We start from the raw sequence: 18,170 nt of genomic DNA, 5'->3' as shown, positions 1-18,170 counted from the left end.
CAAAATCACATGCAAAACAGCCCTTTATCTTGGTCACTGTCTGCCCAAATCATCTTTACCTTATGCTGTATATAGACCTTTCCTGAGGCATGAGCATGCCTTAGCTTATAGCTGAAGCCGTACTAGAAGCTGTTGACAGGCCTGTGGGACAGCAAAACTTGCCATTTTGTTTGTCTGTGGGGGTGTATAACCAGTAGGAGTATAAAATTTAGAGGTTTGTTTATAATATAGATGAGCATCTGAACTGCCGAAGTTTAGTCTAATTTTAAAGCTCCTTATGCATTATGCAACTCTCCTCATTTTTCAGTAAAATGCAAAGTTACAATGACAATCCCTTAATTTTAAAAATATTATTTCCTTCCTTTTTGGTAGACCGGGAGGGCAAAATGTCCTCTTCAAAGGCTGGTTCATTTTCTGAATCACTTTTGACATTCATATTCTGCTCAGTGTTTGAATGCATGTCTATAGGAGGGGCTTATGCAGCTTGCATTTTGACCTTAATTTTGGTCTCCCTGGTTTTACTCAAATTTCAATGGGGGATGGCCAATTTCCAACTTCCATCTCCTGTAAGAGATTCGGGGTGTTCTTTTCAGTCTGAAAGGAAAGCAAGAATTGCAGCTAGTGAAGAAGAAAGCACATTTTAAAGCACATCCCTTCTTAAAAGATGCCTCTCCCTAGGCCCACAGAGCATGGCAAGGTCTTGTGCTTCAAGTCCCATGGTTGAGAAATGTGCTGATGGGGGTTTTGGCTTCTCCTTGCACAACTATAATGTTGAACTGCCTTCCCAAGTCATAGTCAGGTTTTGAGCTGATGGATTTAGCCTATTTTTTAGAGCATGTGCATTTCTTAATTTTTCCTGCTTTAGCTGACTTGTAGTGAAATGAGGCAACCAGGTGCCACTAATTGCCAGGGAGTGGCATGAGCTGTGTTAAGCCCACCTGTGCCTGATTAGGGCGGGCCTCCACTGCCCTTTTATTGGCCCCCCTAATCCTGCTCATGCGCAGTTGGGGCCTGCCTTAATCAGGCACAGGTGGGCTTAACACAGCTCATGCCACTCCCTGGCAATTAGCGGCACCTGGTTGCCTCATTTCACTACACTGACTTTTATAAAAGAGTGGGCAGACACATCTGTCAACCTTTCAAGATGAGCTACATGTCTGAGACTAACACATGATGTAGAACTACACCAGTAACCCACATCAGCAGATAGAACTGGGGAAAAGCTCAAAAGTGGCAAGGAATCAGGACTGAGGAGGCTTGTGTCAGTTCTTTGCTGTCTTCCAGCAACTTGAAGTGTGAACTCTGGGCACACTACTTCACCTTTCCACGCCTCTGACTCATTCCCTCATCTTTATTTCATTCTTTCTTATTTAGATCTTCAAAGTGCAAAGGCAAAAGCACGCACCCACCCTGAGTAGTTTCAGTGTAAGCATTGATACATAGCTTTAAAACAAGGAGGGAAGTCCTTGGCTGGAGGCCTCCTGTAGGTATGTGAGCACGATTTGCTTCAGTCTGTGAATGGTATGTGTCTTTACTGGATGATGAGAGACAGTGTTCTTGCCCAAACATCAACTGAATTTCTCTAACACATGTAGAAGAGTCTGTCTGCACACAGATGTGTCCCAACATGCCCATTAATTTGCTTGTGTGGCCTTTGTGGCCACACATGGCATGCACCTCTGTTTGCCTTGCTCCTGAAGAAGAGCTACTGTGGCTTTTTGGTGGGTCTCCCTTACCTCCTGATCTGACTGCACAGGGAAGCGGCTCACTCTTGTGGGTCTTGTGTGCCAGTAATTCTGATTGTAGTTGCTTGTTTGTTTGTTTTTCACTAATGTAATAAATACCAAGCCATTCTCCTTCCCAAAGACAATTTGGTTTTTCTTCTGGGGTTTCTGATGAGACTCGGCTCCAGTTTCTCCTGTTTCACCACTTTAAGAAAGGAAATTAGATGATCAAGTGGAAATTAGAGGCCACAATGTCTCTGAGAAGATTTCGGGCTGTGTTGATTAGAAAAGTAGAAGAAAAAATTATCTGTTGTAATGGTAGCAAGCACAGTAGATCTTTGGTCCCAAAGAAATTTGTATTAGTGGAAGATGCAAAGATGGTTTTAGAAGCAAACTTAGCTTCACTTGTGGTGTGTTACTTTACAAACTTGTGGTTTTTATCAACATGTCTTTGCTTCAGGACTCAACTTTTGGTCTAGAAGGATCTTGAAAAATTGATGTAGTTAGTAGCATAGAGGGGAAGAAATCCATTCCAATACAACGCTTAAAATTTGCTGATGTCTAAAACCACTTTCTATGTAGAAAAAAAAATTACTTGAAGGGGCTCGCAAATCCCTGCAGGGTTCTTGTCTCTTCCCCAGACTTCAGCCCTTTTGACAGGCGGGTGCAGAGACAGCATGTTGCTGGTGGAAGCTGCTGCTCCCTGCAGCCCCAGCAGCACTCCTGGTCTATTTTTGGTGAGCAGATTTGCCCAGGGATAAGACAAACGCAAGACGTTCGGGAGAAATGAATGTATAGCACCTCTATTCAGATCCTTAACCCCATTTTAAAACTTGGTTTCCTAACAGCTGTGATTCTGTGGCTTTCTTTGTCCAGGCTGGTGAAGGTAAAGGTGTTGAAGAGTGTCTGTTCTTCAGGGGAGAAGGTACAGCTAGTAGCGCAGCAGTGTTCCCCAAGCTGTTGTCTCCGTGTGTGGTAAAAAGGCACTAATGATCACCCCAGAGACTGTAGCGCTGGGGGAGAGCCGGTGGGAGAGCTGCAGGCCTCAGTAAAAGGACATAAAGAGATCGATTTTTCTGCCTCCGTGCCCGAGCGCAGCCAGGTATCTGCCCCTGTGTCAGGTGAGCCGGTGCCCCTGCCGAGGAGCGGTGTTCTGTAGAGCGGCATCCCTGAGAGATCAGCTGAGGAGAGCCAGGGTGCTCTGGGGGGGGATGCTTGAAGAGAAGGGTCGGACGACCCCGGGCGGGCAGCGTTTGCGCCTCGGCCCCCACTCGCCTGGCAGGAACGCGGTGAGGGCGGCGCGGCGGCCCCAGGCACTGAGAGAGGGGCCGGGGAAGCCGGCGGGGACACGGCCTACTCCGGGCTCTGGGCGGGCCCCCGGGCCCACCGCGGCCGGTGGTCACCGCCTCGTCCCCAGGCGTCCTGAGACTCCACTGGGGCCGGGCAGCTGTCGGGGGCCGGCGTGAGGCGGCGCGCTGAGGGGCGGGCCGGGCCGAGCCGAGCCGGGCGGCGCTGCCGGGCGCCCGCCGCGGCGTGTGGGTGGCTCCAGGCGGCCGGTACCCAGCGACAGGCGGCGGGGTGGGAGGAGGCTGGCGGGGCGGAGGAGGAGGGAGCACGGCTGCGTTGCGGGCGTATCAGCCGGTGCTGGACTATGGTGTGGCTCGGCGGGGGCTGACACGCCGGCACCCCGTCTTCCCTCCTCCTCTCCCTCGTTCTTTCCCTGTCGGCTGACAGGCGGCGACCCCTGAGCCGCACGTGTGGGATGTGAGACCTGCCCTCGCCGGGGGAGCATGAGCTGTGCCCAGGCCGGCATTGTCCAGGTACGAGGGGCTGGTGCCGCCCGGACCCGGGTAAGGGTGGTGGGGACGGCGGGGGTCGGCGTTGCCTCCCGGCAGAGAAGTGCGACGCGGGATGGGGCTGTCAGCGGCCTCGCCACCGGGAAAGGCCCTTCCCGGAGCCGGCAGCTCCTGCCCGACCGACCGGCGAGATGCGGTGGAGGGTCGTGGGTGTGCGCTGTCATCCGTGCCCGGCTGCGCGGGTGCCCGCTTTTGTGCTTCGGAGGCGGCCGGTGCGCGGGAGTGGGACACCCCCCACCCCATGTCCGTGGGCGCTGCCGCGGGTGGGGGGTGGCCGGGGAGGGAGTGTGTTTGCTCTCCGTGGAGCATATGGGCCCTGGTGGGTTACGGGCTTTGCCGTCGGCCTGTCGAATGAATTTCACTAGTGAACAAATTGCGTGGAATTACGATGAGCAGCGTGCCGGCAAGGATTGACATCATTTGGGGATGTGGATGCGCGCAGGCGGTGATCAAGAGTCCCGCGCTGGGTTTTTGGTGGTTGCATCCCTTCCCTGTAAAAGAAGCAGCCCCCAGATTTGATTCTTGGCTCCTTGACAATGCAGCAAAATTTAAAGAACAAACTGCCTTTTTCTCCCCCTGCTCTGTTGCTGTAAGCCAATCTTATGACTTCATATTTTGGTTATTACCTTGTGTTATTATGTAACTTCATTTTTTAATTAGCAATTAAATAATATAACTTGTAATAAGTGTGTTAAGACATTGCCTCAGCCTGTAGCGTTGTCAAATACTGCTTTTCTCATTTTGCAGCCCTCATAGATAATGGATTTGTATTGACATAGGCACATACAAATAATTTTTTTTCCCCTCTTGCATAGTTTCCTGTATTTTTCTTGATAGTTGCAGAAGAAATTACTTGGCCTGGGTCTGGATGTTTGCATCCTGCTGTTTGGAGCTGCAGTGGTGCCTTTTTTTTTTTTTTTTTTTTTTTTAATGCTGCACTCAGCAGAAGTGCATAGTGAGACAGTACAACAGTCAGGACAGTCAGGCTGTTCTGTCCACGTATTTAGCAGCACAGCCCTCATTTTGTGGGGCACCCAGCCCTGTCTGAACACAGCAGCAATAAGGGGCAGGGTGCTGCTGTGCCAGTGGTGTCACAGAGCTGTGTGGTCAGCTGTGCCTTTCTGACTGGGGCTCATACAAAGATTGCAGTTATTACAGTAATTCATTGTAGCTTGGGGATTCATTTTGAAAATTTGGATTTTCCACTAAGAAGGGATTATCGTTTCTTTGTGTAGTACGTGTGTTTTATGGAGAAGTGGAGTATGGTATGTACCCTGGCTCTTCTCTATACTTCTGTCTTTGAAACACACACCTATTTGGACAGCACAGGTGCGGTGCTGATTTACATGCTGGAACCAGAAGTAGATGTAAAAAGCAGCACGCACTTACTCAACAAACATCACTCACCCTGTCAACGTAGTCCAACTCTAGCATGGGGGTGGGGAAGAGTAACATTCCTTACAGAGGAAATGATGGGTCTGTTTACTTGTTTGTTTCAGGAGGGTGAGTTGGGAGTTAGCCGAGAACAAAGAGTGGTTGGTCAGATGGCCAGGGCTTGGGAGCAAGAGGCTTGGAAGTCCGTGGTGGATGGTGTGTCATATCATTTATGTGATACATAAGCTAATGTGTTGCTGACTTACTGTGGCCTGAGCTTTAGACTTCTAACCTTTTTAGTATCAATCATCTCTTCCTTATCAGCTTACTTGTTTGAAACCAGAGGAAGCCAGAGCACAAACTGATGCACTCAGTGGCTTTCTCAGGATCTATCAATATCTGAATGAGGCGATGATTTATTTGAAAGTGAACTGTGTACACGTGCTCTGAACATCCCAGAGAATTGATTCAAAATCCATATACTCAGTATTTTAAATGCATCCTAATAAGCAATGTGGTATTTATTGTTTTCCAATAAATAACTGGGTAAGACTTGTTACTGAAGCGCATGTTTCCATGGGTTTGTGTTTCATGTGTGTGGCATCCAATGTAGCCTTCTTTGTGATCATGAAATAATCCCTGTGAAGCTTTGTGGAGTTTTGCATGTGCTATGTCTGATGCGAAGTAGTGTTTTCACTTAAGGTAGTGCTAAATCCCTCTCCTTGCCTCTTTTTGAATAGTCTTACAAGCAATGCGATTACTTGAATAAATAGTGAGAGTGGAATTTAGTTTATTAGTTGCTTTTTGAAATACTGCAATGTGACTGTGGCATAGTGGAAGGGATTCAAATTGTGAGAGTGATGGTGTTGAAAAGTTGATGTCAGGCCAGGAGCTATTCTAACAGAAATGTTGGGTTACTTATTATTTAAAGTTGTTGGAAATCTGTCTTGTGGATGTAAGCATTAAGCTTGCCCCTGTGGTTCCAACTCTGAAAGCTGCTTAAAAAAAAAAATCCCTCAAGACCACATCCCTATTCCTCCACCAGTCAGGCATGTTGTAAAAGTTCAAGCAGAAGGGCTTTTAGTAATTAAAAAAAGCAGTTACTTTGAAATATCTTAGTTTGTGCTGATGGACTGTGCTGGGCAATATAACTTGTCTTCACAATGACTTTCCTTTTATTCTTCCTAAGTGTCTCTTTGGTTCCTAAATCTTACCTACTTAATTACCTAACTTAGGGGTACCAACAAGATCTGGCTTCAGCATGCATGGATTGTGGTCATTGTGGGCTTCTATAAACAGGGAGGAGACCTCAAGCCTCGTACAAATGCTGTGCCTCACTCTCCCTCCTTTTCTGTAGAGAAGGTGCTTGCCAGCAATACTATGCCTTCATGAATACCACCCAAACTAGTTTCATTTGGTATCAAAATATACGTGTGGCTTCCATCAGTGGATCATACCTGCAGCTGTTGCAGCTTTCCAGCATATGTAAGTGGGAGCCACCAACACCTCAGATGCTCCCCAGCTTCCAGTGACACCCGCACTGCTGGGAAGGTTTCTGTAGCATCTGCTTTTCCCCTCGGACTGGCTTGCAGGAGTAGCTGGAGGATGGTCCTGTTCATACCAGTTTGTGTATCTGCCCATTAGCACAGAAGGGAATGGTGACACCCCCTTTTCTTTAGGATGTCTGGTGTTTGTTTACACTCAACCGCTCTCTGGGTTATGGCAATAAGGAGATGAGTCAGTTTTGCTTCTGTTTGAGGCTTTTTTTTTTACACATTTCTCTTGTAAGATTTTGTGTGATGTTGTGGTTCTGCAGTGGCTGAGTGTCAAACACTGCAGGGGTTTGGTTTAATTCCTTAGACATTCACTTCTATTGGCCCTAGATACCATGAGCATTAATTTTAATAAAGTCTAGAACAGGCTAGATCTTGCATACTTAAATATTTCTCCTAAAACACAGCAATGTTTTCATCTTTACTGATAGTCTCAGGAGGCTGGGGGCCATGCAACACAGAAAAAATAAAAGCACAGCCAGTAGCAAAGGGCAGACTGAGATGCCACCTACTCCAGTTGATGTTTTCCAGCTGAGATTTGAGACCATCAAGATCTTTAGAGTTAATTAAGAAGAAATGGCAAGGTTCTTTGATGTAGGGAGCCCAGGGTCATATTTGTTACAGTTAATGAGTGGTGGCTAAGTAGCTGTATAATGGGCTTGTGAGTCAGTCTTGGAATTTTTGATCAGCTATGCCATGGCTAGGGTATCCCATCGTCAGCTCTGAAGTAAGAGGTTAAGGTTCTTCAAGTAGGGCTCCTCAGGAGGTGCTGGGACTGTCCCTTGGCAAGACGGTGTCCTCAGATACTTGTGACTCCACCAGGATATGGAGCAGTAAGACAAGTCCAAGCTACAGGCAAAATAGACTGTTGTAATGGGCAGCAGACTGCTGGGGACAAGAGGCTGGCTGTATCCCCACAGCCTGTTTTTGCTTTGGAAAGAGGGAGGGGTGTTGGGTTGAGCAGGGCAGCAGGTGAGTCCCGAGAGGGGTTGCCCTGCTGCAGTACCTGTTGCAGCTCCTCTTTGTCCTCTCCCTCCAGCAGCAACAGAATTCTCAGCTCCTCAGGACTTCCCCAGCTCTCTCCTTTTCCATGAGTTAGGAACAGCCTAAGCTTGATCCCAGCCCCTCATCCTTTTGTCCAGAACATTGTCTACAATGCAGATAAACCTTGAGATGGCCTGGGGGAATACGGGGGGTTGATACAGCAAGCTGTTGCTATTAGACCTCACAAAAAGGTGAAACCTTGGTACTCTTGTTTAAAATATCGAAGTGAATGATCAGTGCTGTGCTCCCCAGAGAATTTCTGTACTCTTCTATTGCAAAGTTTTTGGAGGATGTGGCAGCACAGGCAGTGTTCCCTTGCTCTGCAGAGCAGAAGGTCTGTGGGAGAAGGCATGTGCACAGCAGTCAGGCAAAGGTCTCAATAATAAACAAAAGAATGAGGGGCTGGGATCAAGCTGCAGAGAAATATAAAAATATCGGGAAAGTGTGAAAGAGCAAAACTGTTTATTTTTCTATTTCTCTGCAGATGCTCATGAAGCACCAACATTTGTTTGGTTTGAAGCCTGAATTAAAAATCCCAACCAATGTCTAGAGGCAAAAGGGAAAAAATCCCCAAGTGTTTGACCTAGAATTACAATCCATTTAAATTTGAGAGTTGTTAACCCATGAAATAGTGATGCAGTCTCTTGGACTCATGTCTCTTGGACTGAGTCACTTGTGTTTAAAATGGAACATGCTCTAAAAATAAATGGGTAATTGCTTCGATGTAGTCAATATGAAATTTAAAGATGACTGACAGAGTGATTTGTCATCCAACTCTCTAGCAAAAGTCATCTGGCCAGTCTGTGATGTTGAAGGCAATTGTTTCTATTAACACCTTTTAAAATAGTTTTGTTAATGAGCTCTTGAACATCAGGGCTGAAATCTGTCATGTGGTACAATTAATTTTTCCATACCATAGGAAAATGTCTGCCATGTGCACCTTTAATTATCAAATCAGGTTTCTCAGGTCCTGAAATGTGTGGCTCAGCAGGCCTATCATTTTAGAGAAAGGAGGAGCATGTTGCTCTGCTGCTGCCAACAAAATGCTTTCACATGTTGCCATGTAAAATTTAGGGTGACATCCTGCAAGCTTGGGAAGATCTGATACTGTACTACCCACTACATACTTTTTGCAGAGGAGGAGACTGATGGATACTCCTCCCAAACATAAGCAAAAGAGGTGGGACAGGAAGTTGTCTGCTTTTCCCAAGGGGAAAAGGAGAGCAGGAGAGGAGGAGTGCTTGATGAGGTGATCAGACAACTTGTGCTTTACTGTGTTCTGGTGAAATGCCTGAGTGCTGGTTGTATGGAGCAGATGGGTCAAGCAGATGTTCTCTGTATCTTAAGTGTTGCTGTGACTCCTCTTCCTCCTCTACTATACTACCAAAGTCTGTCTCTTTGACAGAATGTATGTTATATACTGTATATATACGGCTTTTGCTAAACTAGGTAAGAAGCCATAAAGCTGGGGATATTCCAGCTCTTTTTGTGAGCTGGGTGACTGTTCTAAGGCCCTTCCTGAACTGTTTGAACCGCAGTCCTCCTTCCAGTTGGACACAAAACATGGGTGTTTGGGGAGCTACCTGCCTGGGCATCTGTGGGCATGCTTGACCAACTAGTGGGATGATCAGGATCAACTGATGTCCCAAGCTAGTCCTTGGGCAGCTAGATGCTGCTTTTTGAAATCTGCCCCCCCTCATGAAGACTGCTAGTGTTGTTAAAGTGGGAGCTACTGTCTTGTGCCTACATCTTAATGCAGCCTCAGGAAAATTTAATTTAGAATTTACATTCTAATGCAGAACATCTGTCAGGTGTTGGGTTATTTGTAAGTCCCTTTAATGATGTGTAAAAAACAACTCTAGGAGAGGCCTTCAGATTTTTAATACAAAACTACATATACATACTTTGTGCAACTGCATGGTTGTGTGGAGAAAACAAAGACAACAAAAGATTTACTCTTTGAAGCAGCGTCTTGATTTAAATAGCGTGGTTTAGTTGCTACGTGCTTAACAGGAAAAGGGGGAAAAGTGGGTGAAATGTTTGATCTTGGAGTCAGAATATAAATTTCCAAAACGATGCTCTTCAAGATTCGTGAAAGGCCCATTAAGTTTGCTGCCTTCATTACAGACCCATGGAAGATGCGTAGAGATTTGGAGCAAGATCTTCTCGTGAACTTTTAATGTGATTAATTTGACTGCACCATATTCTCAGATGGTAGCCAATGTGAGGTCAATACCATGATTCAGAAATACTACATACGTACCCCAAGTCATAGTAGAGAATCAATACTGAGTTAAAACATTTAATCTAAAATGAACAATGCCCCTCCTAAAGTTATTTGGAACTTTACTTAATGAAGGGTAGTACCACCTGGCCTTTCAGGGTTTTGTTTATTTATTTATTTGATTTTTATTTTTACAGAGCTGAGCATCATAAGGAAGCTGGCTGTTTGCTGTGACAGTGTGATGTACTGACATTTCTTTCTCATTGCTCTAGCAGCAGGCTAAATCAGAAACAACCACAGGAATTACTCTCCAGACCAAGTATTAAAGGCTATTGGGATGAACTATACTCTTTCCTCTTCTTAGGCTAGAAAAGGGTTATAACATAGAAACACCTGGTCCTATGATAGAACTGCTTTCCAAGACCCATCACTGTGGTGGCTTGTAATAATCAGACTACCTGATTTACCTTTTTAATTTCCACTTCTCGGGGTTCCTTAAGGACTTCGCTTTGTGTCTGAATGGAAATTAACTACATTATTTTGTATGGGCAAAGCTCCCATTGAATAATTACAATTCCCACCTGACTAAAGACAATATTTCTTATGTTGGTCAAGATACTGCACGGTGGTATAGAACCATTGTCTGCTCTTGAAATAGGGCTTTGTATTACTCCTCCATGCTCCTCAAAACTGTTACTCTCAAAGCATCCTCTTACCAGATTTTCAGAGGCTCTCCTCTGCACATCAGTGTGCATTCTTTCTGATAGTCTCCTCTCCCACTTCAGCCTTCCCACTACCCAGGAGCTGCACAATTGTGAAGCACTGTTGTTCTTTTCAGTGCACTTTGCTACACAGGTGGCTGCTCCTGGGCATGCTGTCTTATCTCAGACAATTGGAACATGGGATAGTAACTCAGACTAATTCTCTGTACCTGATAACATGTTGTAGTGTTTGTATTTGAGCAACTATATGAGGGTGTTTCTAATTAAAAACATATCACCTAATTGTAAGTGTCTGAATTCTTAAGTATGTGTCTTTTGCACTCAACTGTGTATAAAGCAGAATCATGTGCAGAGAGGGTACTTACTCAGTCTGAAGTGCTTAGGGCAGTTTACAAACCTGGTATTACCAATGTTTTACGGTTTCTGGGAAGTGAATGAAAATATTTGGGACATAGGAGCAAAAGAACAAGCAGTCATGCTGCAGGAAATTCAAAAATTGTTCTAGGTGCTTCTGTGGGTATAAATTGCTGATTGTGCTGGCAAGGTTTGGCTCAAGGTAGATCCTAGAGGAGGATGGAAGCCCACAGGGCCTTCTAGAAATCTAAGGATCAGCTGCTCAGTTTGCTGGCTGGAGCCACATAGTAGCTTCTAGGTTTTAGCTTTGTTGTCTTGTTCAGCTTGGGAAATCATCACATGCCCAGGGAAGTTAGTGCAGAACTTCTAGAAATAAGCAGACTGCCCCCATGCCCTCTTTCTTTGTGTGTCTGCCCTGACCTGCCTGCAAAGGTGGCTTTTTGAAGCTTGGAACAGGAGGGGTAGTGGCCCAGGCCAGGTTCCCTGCAAGGGTGTCTTAACCCTCCATCCTTACTATCTTTAAAAAAAAAAACAAACTCAAAAATGTCTAAGACTCTAGTTGGAAATTAGTAAGAAACAGTTTCTCAAAAGATTGTACTTGAAGAAGTTTCTTGATCACAGGTAAAAAGATGGATATAGGGTTGTGAGTGAGAAGTTGTAAGTTTAAACCTCTACTTGGAGTGGGAATAGAAATGTTTCTGGCAGAGCCTCTGGTTCTGTAAATATCTTGATGGCCTAATTCGTATCAGAATGACTTTCTAATGGTTTTCAAATGTGGATTTTGTGTATTTGTGGGTAAAATATATTTCAGAGGTTTCAACTCCCAAGTTAAATATATGCCTGTTTTGACCTATTTTTACCAACCTGATTCTGCCACTTCTGTGTGTGCACACATGATGATACTTCCTTGTGGAGTCCTGCTGACTTCTGAAAGACAATGCACCTTAGCAAAGCTGGTATGGAAGTGGTGGTAACAAGCTCAGAGTATCAGGCTAGCTCTGAAAGCAGAAGATGTGGAATAGGATGCTTGAGGAGTCTACTGATTTGACACTGTATCATCTAGAAGCTTAGGAAGGTTCATCATGAACAATGTGTTTGGCTGACCTGTGACCTTGTAATAGCTCTGAGAGATGGACAGGAGGTTAGCCTATTTGATGGCCTGCTAATAACTCACTGGAAAACTCAGTTCATCTCCTTTAGCTACCTGTACCAAAAGGGATATAAATGCTGTTACTCTACAGAATCCCTGTGGTGGGACCATGAAAGAGGACACTCGCATCCTGAAGTGATAAGAGGGTTTTAAGCAAATGGAGATCTAAGCTGCTGGGTCTACCTTGGCATACTGTGAGCTTTCCAGCTTATATCTGGGGATGATATAGCCATGTTTTGTGCAGCACTGCACCAAAAAAGGAGGCATAACAGACTAGTTTGAGTTGGCTGCATGCAACTATCTTATATGCAGGCATCAACAGGGGTCATGCTCTGTGCTCCCGAGGGCTTTTATTTCCAACATAATGCAGATAAAAGCTGCTTACTGCATTGCTGCCCCCTTCGTGTGCTTTAACCCTGAGTTAGGTGCAAAGCTGGTTCCCTGAAGGGTGAGGCAGGTCCTTAGAAGCAGATAGTCCAAAACTATCTGGGTAGGGTCTGTTTCTCAGGGAGAAACTGCCCTCTCCAGGAAAAAGCATTCTCATTTCTCTCGCAGCTGATATAGATCAAGCCTAGATCTCAGAGTTTATAGGAATGTGCCCTAGCAGGCAGGGAACTCCTGTAAGTGTGTGTGTGTGTATAGGACAAATTCTACACAGAAGATTTTAAGATATATTGTGTTAGAGAGCAAGAGGGAGCATAATGCTGATTTAATGAGTGGAGATTATCTGGGTTTCTTTGCCAAGGGTTGGTTCTTGCGTTTTATATGCAGAACAGCAAATGGGATGTCAAGACTGGTGCTTCTGGGATACACAGGAGCAGAACACTAGGTCCCTGGATCCTGTGGATTTTGCAAAAAAGGCTCAGTAGCAGTGAGTACCATTTTCAACTTGAATGCCTAAAACCTGCATGTCCTGTTTTTTTAATCTGACTCAAAATATCTACATTCAGTGTAACAGTCTTCTGAACTGTTTTTGTCTACACCTCAGTGGTATGTCAAGTGGGAATCTGCATATACATTTGGCATGCTTTATGCAGTAGTTTTCTGAGATGAATCCTGGTACCTAATGGTGCATATGAGAGCTCTTAGATATATATTCCCATGTAAGAGGATAACCAATATAATTCAGAGCTATAAGCAACGGATTATATGTGGTAACCAGGTCTTCAAGCTTTGAGAACGTAGGATTTGAGCTCAGAAGGCTGTTTGGTTCACCTCTGTAATTTTAAGAGTCAGATAACATAGGTGAGATACCACTGAAAAATGCTTTCCAGCTGCACCACTCAACCAAAATGATTGTCTTTCCTTAACCCCTTCTCTTGATCCTGTGCTCATGGTCTCAGGTGTTAGGGCAGGAGGGAGACTTTGCAGCCAAAGAGGTCTCATCTGGGCTTCATGTAAACTGAATTTCTCGTCAGAGGAACATAGTTAACATAGCAGTTCATGCTAGGTGAATCAAAAATGTTATCTTCTCTCAGCAACCTTTTAGGGTTGTTTTTTCACAGTTTTAAAGGAAGCAGGGGCTAAAAAAACTTTTTGTGCTTGTGTCAGCAGGCAACTTCTCAATCTGCTGGAGGCAGCAGGTCTTCTGTCTAATAAGGGATCATTTTTATGTAATTGCTTTGAAGGGAAATTCCATTTTAGGCCAAAGAGGATTGGTGTTGAGCAGACTTCGTTAGAAACCTCTTAGTGTGCTGTTCCTCCTCATGCTGAGGCACTTCCCATTCCTACAGAGCTGTCCTGCCAGCCTTGTCTTCACATTCCAGTTTCAGGTGTAGGTCAGGAGCTCGATCCAGCCCTTGGCAGCCCTTCTGAATGCTGAGTCACAGGGAAGATCTGGAGACACAAGTATTACTCAGCTCTATGCAGCACCAGTGGGTTATTTGCTGAAAACTAGGAGACCCACTGCCAATCACACTCGCTTTTTCAGTTGTTGATCAAGATTGTTCTGCAGTATAATGACAGTGTTCATTTTGAGATAGCTGTCTGCTTTAGTAAAGAGCTGAATTGGACACCATGTGAGCCACCCTGAGGCTACCAAGCCTCTTGAAAAAAAAAAAAAAAAAGAAATCCACATTTTTTTCTGTCATGTATTTTTTGTGAATACTTCTCATTTATGTGCACACATTGAATTATCTTTGTTTTGATGACTCCTTTCCTTGTAGTCTCTCACTCCCAATGAAGACAGGCGACCTGGCAGGAGCAAAGCCAGTGCACTGCAAATATGCAGCATAATAATCTTCTCACAGTAGCTCTGATGCATGCATGTGTGGGAGGAGGGGAGGCATAATAAGTAGTGGAGCTGCATGAAAATTTGCCAGTGGAACAGTTCTGTCAAAAAAAAAAAAAAAAAAAAAGCTGTTTTAAAGAGAATCAAAATGTTCCTCATGAGAATGTGTTTGTACTGCAGCTGGCAGCTGTTCAGAGGACCTGGAGCCCTGCAGCCTTGTTTAATGATCAGATCCAGTTGGGAGAGATCAGAGCTGGAGGTGTGGCAAGGTGGTGGTTGTTGTACTTTGGCTGTAAGGAAAACTTCTAAATGCTTCAGGTTTCCATAGTGTAGAAACTGAGACTTGACCTCTTCTGCTTCATACAACTGTTTTTTAAAAACTATCTGCTGCTTCCAGCGCACATCAGTGCAGTGTTGTACCATTGTATTTACTTCATGGAAGCCCTGGGATGATCTCATTTTACATTGAGTTTATTTAAATCACTGATCATGCACTAGGAATGCATTTGACCTGTGAGGTCTTAAAATAACCATGAAAAGATTCACTGCATGTTTATGCAAATGGATTTTTCAGCTTGCATTTTTTAACACTTGTGCACTGGAAAACAAAACCATGTCACTAAGGGACATCCTGCCTCCTCACACACACACACACACACACACATATGAATGCTGGTTTTGGCTTAAAAGGATCGTCTCGAACAGGTCTCTACTCCCCTCTTTATTTTTCCCAGTTTAGATATTAGTGTTACTTAACAAAGTGGTTTCCTTTTTTTCTTCCCCTCGTTACAGAGCAGGGAGCAATTATTTTTGTTTCTCATTAGTTCTATTTCCCTTCGCTTTACAGACACCTTTTTAAAAGCCATTGGAGGCTGGTATGTTTATTCTTTCAGTAGCAAGCTCTAGAATGTTTGGGCTTCCAAAGTAAGCTGGTGCAAACCAAGCATAGTGCTACTGTTTAGGCTTTTCTGGTTATATTCGTGTTGGGACCCTCTTATATTTGGTTGCAAAAAGTCCTGTGCTTTGACACATCTGGGCTCTCTTCCATAGAGTACAGCAAAGGCAAACTCACTGCAGCAGATTGTTCAAAAGTGGTATTCATTAAGGCAAGAAATGTCTCACTTTGGCTTTACTTCTCCTGTGGCAGCCAAAGCAGGGATCAGTGCAATGGACAGAAAAATGACTTCATTTAAAGTCTTATGGTTTAAACAGCTTTTTCTTTCTTCCTTTTTGTGGCTATTTGTCGTGTTCCTGCAAAGACCCTTTTTCACCCTTTGCCCTATGAGTTGCTTTGGACCATCCTCCTGCTGCTTAGTGTGCCAAAATTTTAATGTAGAAAATGCATTTTCTCAGTGTGAACAGCCAACAGTACATTTGTTTGACAACTGATGGTTCCTTGTTCAGAGCACACTGCGCACCAAAAACATAGCAGCTTTGTAATCTCCTAAGTAAGATGAAGAAAGTTAATGATTTGTTACCCTGAGACTGTTTCTTGTTCTGTTTTGTTCACCATTTTCTTGTGCTTATTTTCTAGTCCTTTCCTTGCATCCTGTATATGTAGATACCCTTTGGTCTTCCTTTGTCCCTGGACCTCTTCTGTTTGATGATGGGCTGGAGGAGGTCTCTGCTGTGTCACTGGTTCTGAGTCGAGGTATCCACATAGCCAGAGGAAGAGCTAGTTGTGAAGTGCTCTGTTGATGTAGTAAAACTTGCCTCATACTTTTTATCTGCCCAGGGATGAAACAAAAGAGGAATAGCAGAAACTTTATTGTTGTGCTTAATGTTTTATAAGCAGTGTGTAGATAGCCAGGTATTATATTTGAAAACCAGTTCTATTTAGATAGAACTTTTAGATAGATCTTTTCCTCCAAGATGTGCTGCTGTCCATGAATGGAAGTGGGAATCTTTCAGAGCTCCTTGTCATGTTCTGCCAGGAATGCTTCGCCATTTTCAGTTTGTGGACACTAAATCTTCAGACCTTAGATGCCCTTTTAGCAAGGATGTGAACATTCTTGGAGACATGTCATGTCACATTTGCCATTCAATTATCTATGTAACCTGCATTCTTCAGGCCTCACTGTTAAAAGAAAGAAAAAGAGAAGAGCCTCAATCAGTCTGCCTCACTGCATCCTACCAGCTACTTGTACACATTGATAAGATTCCTGAGCCTTTTATTCTCCAAGCTAAATAATCCCAGTTCATCCATCTGCTTTTTTAGCCACTTTCTTGCATATTAGTCATTTCCTTGGGTCAGGACATGCACTTGTGTGGCTGCATGGAGAGCTGAATCACAGGAATGACCCAGGTTAGAAGTAACCTGTTATTTTATTCCATGTGGTTTTAACCCAGATGATGTCCACCTGAACTCGTCCATGAATGGCAGTGCTTATGGCAGTGCAAGCAACCAACCAGCAAAGGCTGAGGAGGAGGGGTGACAGGAAGGCAAGGTGTTTCTCTTGGTGGAAGCATCAGTTTATGTGAACTTAACAGTGTTTGTGACAGTAGTCACCTGTTTGGACTATGAACAGATCTGAAGAACTAGGGGTAAAAATCTTTGGTCTGGAGTTACCAAGAAACCAAGGCATAAAGGCATAGGAGAAGGCATTTTGGCAGGGATTTTTGTCTGCCATGAGAAAACTGCTTTTATATTATGTCTTCTACCCCAACCGTTTTCTGCTCAGGAATTTTCTTAACTGATTGTGTTTCTGTGGATTTAGTACCCTTTGATAGACACCTTCTCCACAAAATATCTCCTGCTTTCCTTTGATCATATCTACACTTTTAATGTAATTTGAAAATAATTTTATATCTCTACTAGCCATTGCATTAAGAACTACCTCCTTTAGAATGTTGTGAACTTGACCCCCAGTGTCTCCTCTTGGTATCCCCCCCTTCCTGTACTGGAAGAGAAAGTAAACCATCTGCCATTCTCTTCTGCACTCATGAGTCTGTGAACCTCTGTTGTATCTTCCTGCAGTTGTCTTTTATCCTTCCCTGAGTTTTATCCTGATTTTCTACCCTGCCTTCATCTTTACTGCCTCCATACCCTTCCTCTCATAATTTGCTACCATTATACTATGCATTCCTATTTTTCAGATACTCTTTTTTCCTTAACTTCCCAATTAATTATTTTCTAATTCCTGTTCCCTAATGAAGTTTTGCATTTTGTGTTGTAGCTCTACACATCCTGTGCTGTCCTGTTTCACTGCTTTCTCATCTGGATCCAGTGCAGTTTCTTGTATGTGATCCCTTTCTCTTTTTCTTTTCCTGCCACCTACATATTGGTCCTGGATTTAGTCATGTTATTTGATTATTTTTGTATATATATTTTTAATTAGATGACATTCAGGTCGGTTGAACTTAACTTTCTGTTCACCTCTGTTGCCAAGATTCTTTGCCTATGACTTGGCCATTTTTATCCTTTTCTGTTGAAGCCTTCATCTCATCAGTTTTCTGCATGTTAAAAATTTGCTATTTAGGGCCTTTTTCTCCCCTGTTTCATTTTATTTGAATGAATTTGTTGTCTATCTTTTATCTTTGTGTACCTGCTGAATTCTGGTGATTGTTAAATACACGTTTGAATACCTTCTGTCCTTTCTTTTGATAACTAACACGACTGAAGTACTTTATTTGTCCTGTTGGTATGTGTACTTCATGCTACTTTGTGTACATACATACCTAATGCGACTTTCTCTACTCACTGAGGGAGTAGTAAGTGACTGGCTGATTAGTTGGTGACTTGCTTCCTTGAGATGCTTCCCACTATTTACAATTTCAAAATGATTACTGCAAAATATCTGCAAACTGCTGTTATGTATTTATCTTGTGTAGAGAAGGTATCAGGTTTTTGATGTACTGATATGGAGTGGATGATTTGCAGCTCAGCGCTATCTATGCCTTGCATTTCACAAGTGTGAGCAGTCTGATGTTAGCAATTTG

At 44.0% G+C, this 18,170-nt stretch overlaps 1 protein-coding gene across 1 annotated transcript in view; it reads left to right on the top strand.

Annotated features, from left to right (window-relative positions):
- The first annotated feature begins 3,499 nt into the window (after window positions 1-3,499).
- The window catches only part of HECW1 (HECT, C2 and WW domain containing E3 ubiquitin protein ligase 1), a 251,826-nt gene continuing 237,155 nt past the window's right edge, over window positions 3,500-18,170 (top strand). The window contains exon 1 of the mRNA XM_030445676.1: window positions 3,500-3,544. Coding sequence (XP_030301536.1) covers window positions 3,515-3,544 — 30 coding nt within the window. The 5' untranslated portion in view covers window positions 3,500-3,514. The remainder of the gene's footprint in view (window positions 3,545-18,170) is intronic.

The sequence above is a fragment of the Calypte anna genome, chromosome 2, assembly GCF_003957555.1.
Source record: "Calypte anna isolate BGI_N300 chromosome 2, bCalAnn1_v1.p, whole genome shotgun sequence".
In the NCBI taxonomy this organism is placed as follows: Eukaryota; Metazoa; Chordata; class Aves; order Apodiformes; family Trochilidae; genus Calypte; species Calypte anna.
Note: the sequence above shows the minus strand (reverse complement) of the source record. Positions and strands in the feature narration are given on the sequence as shown.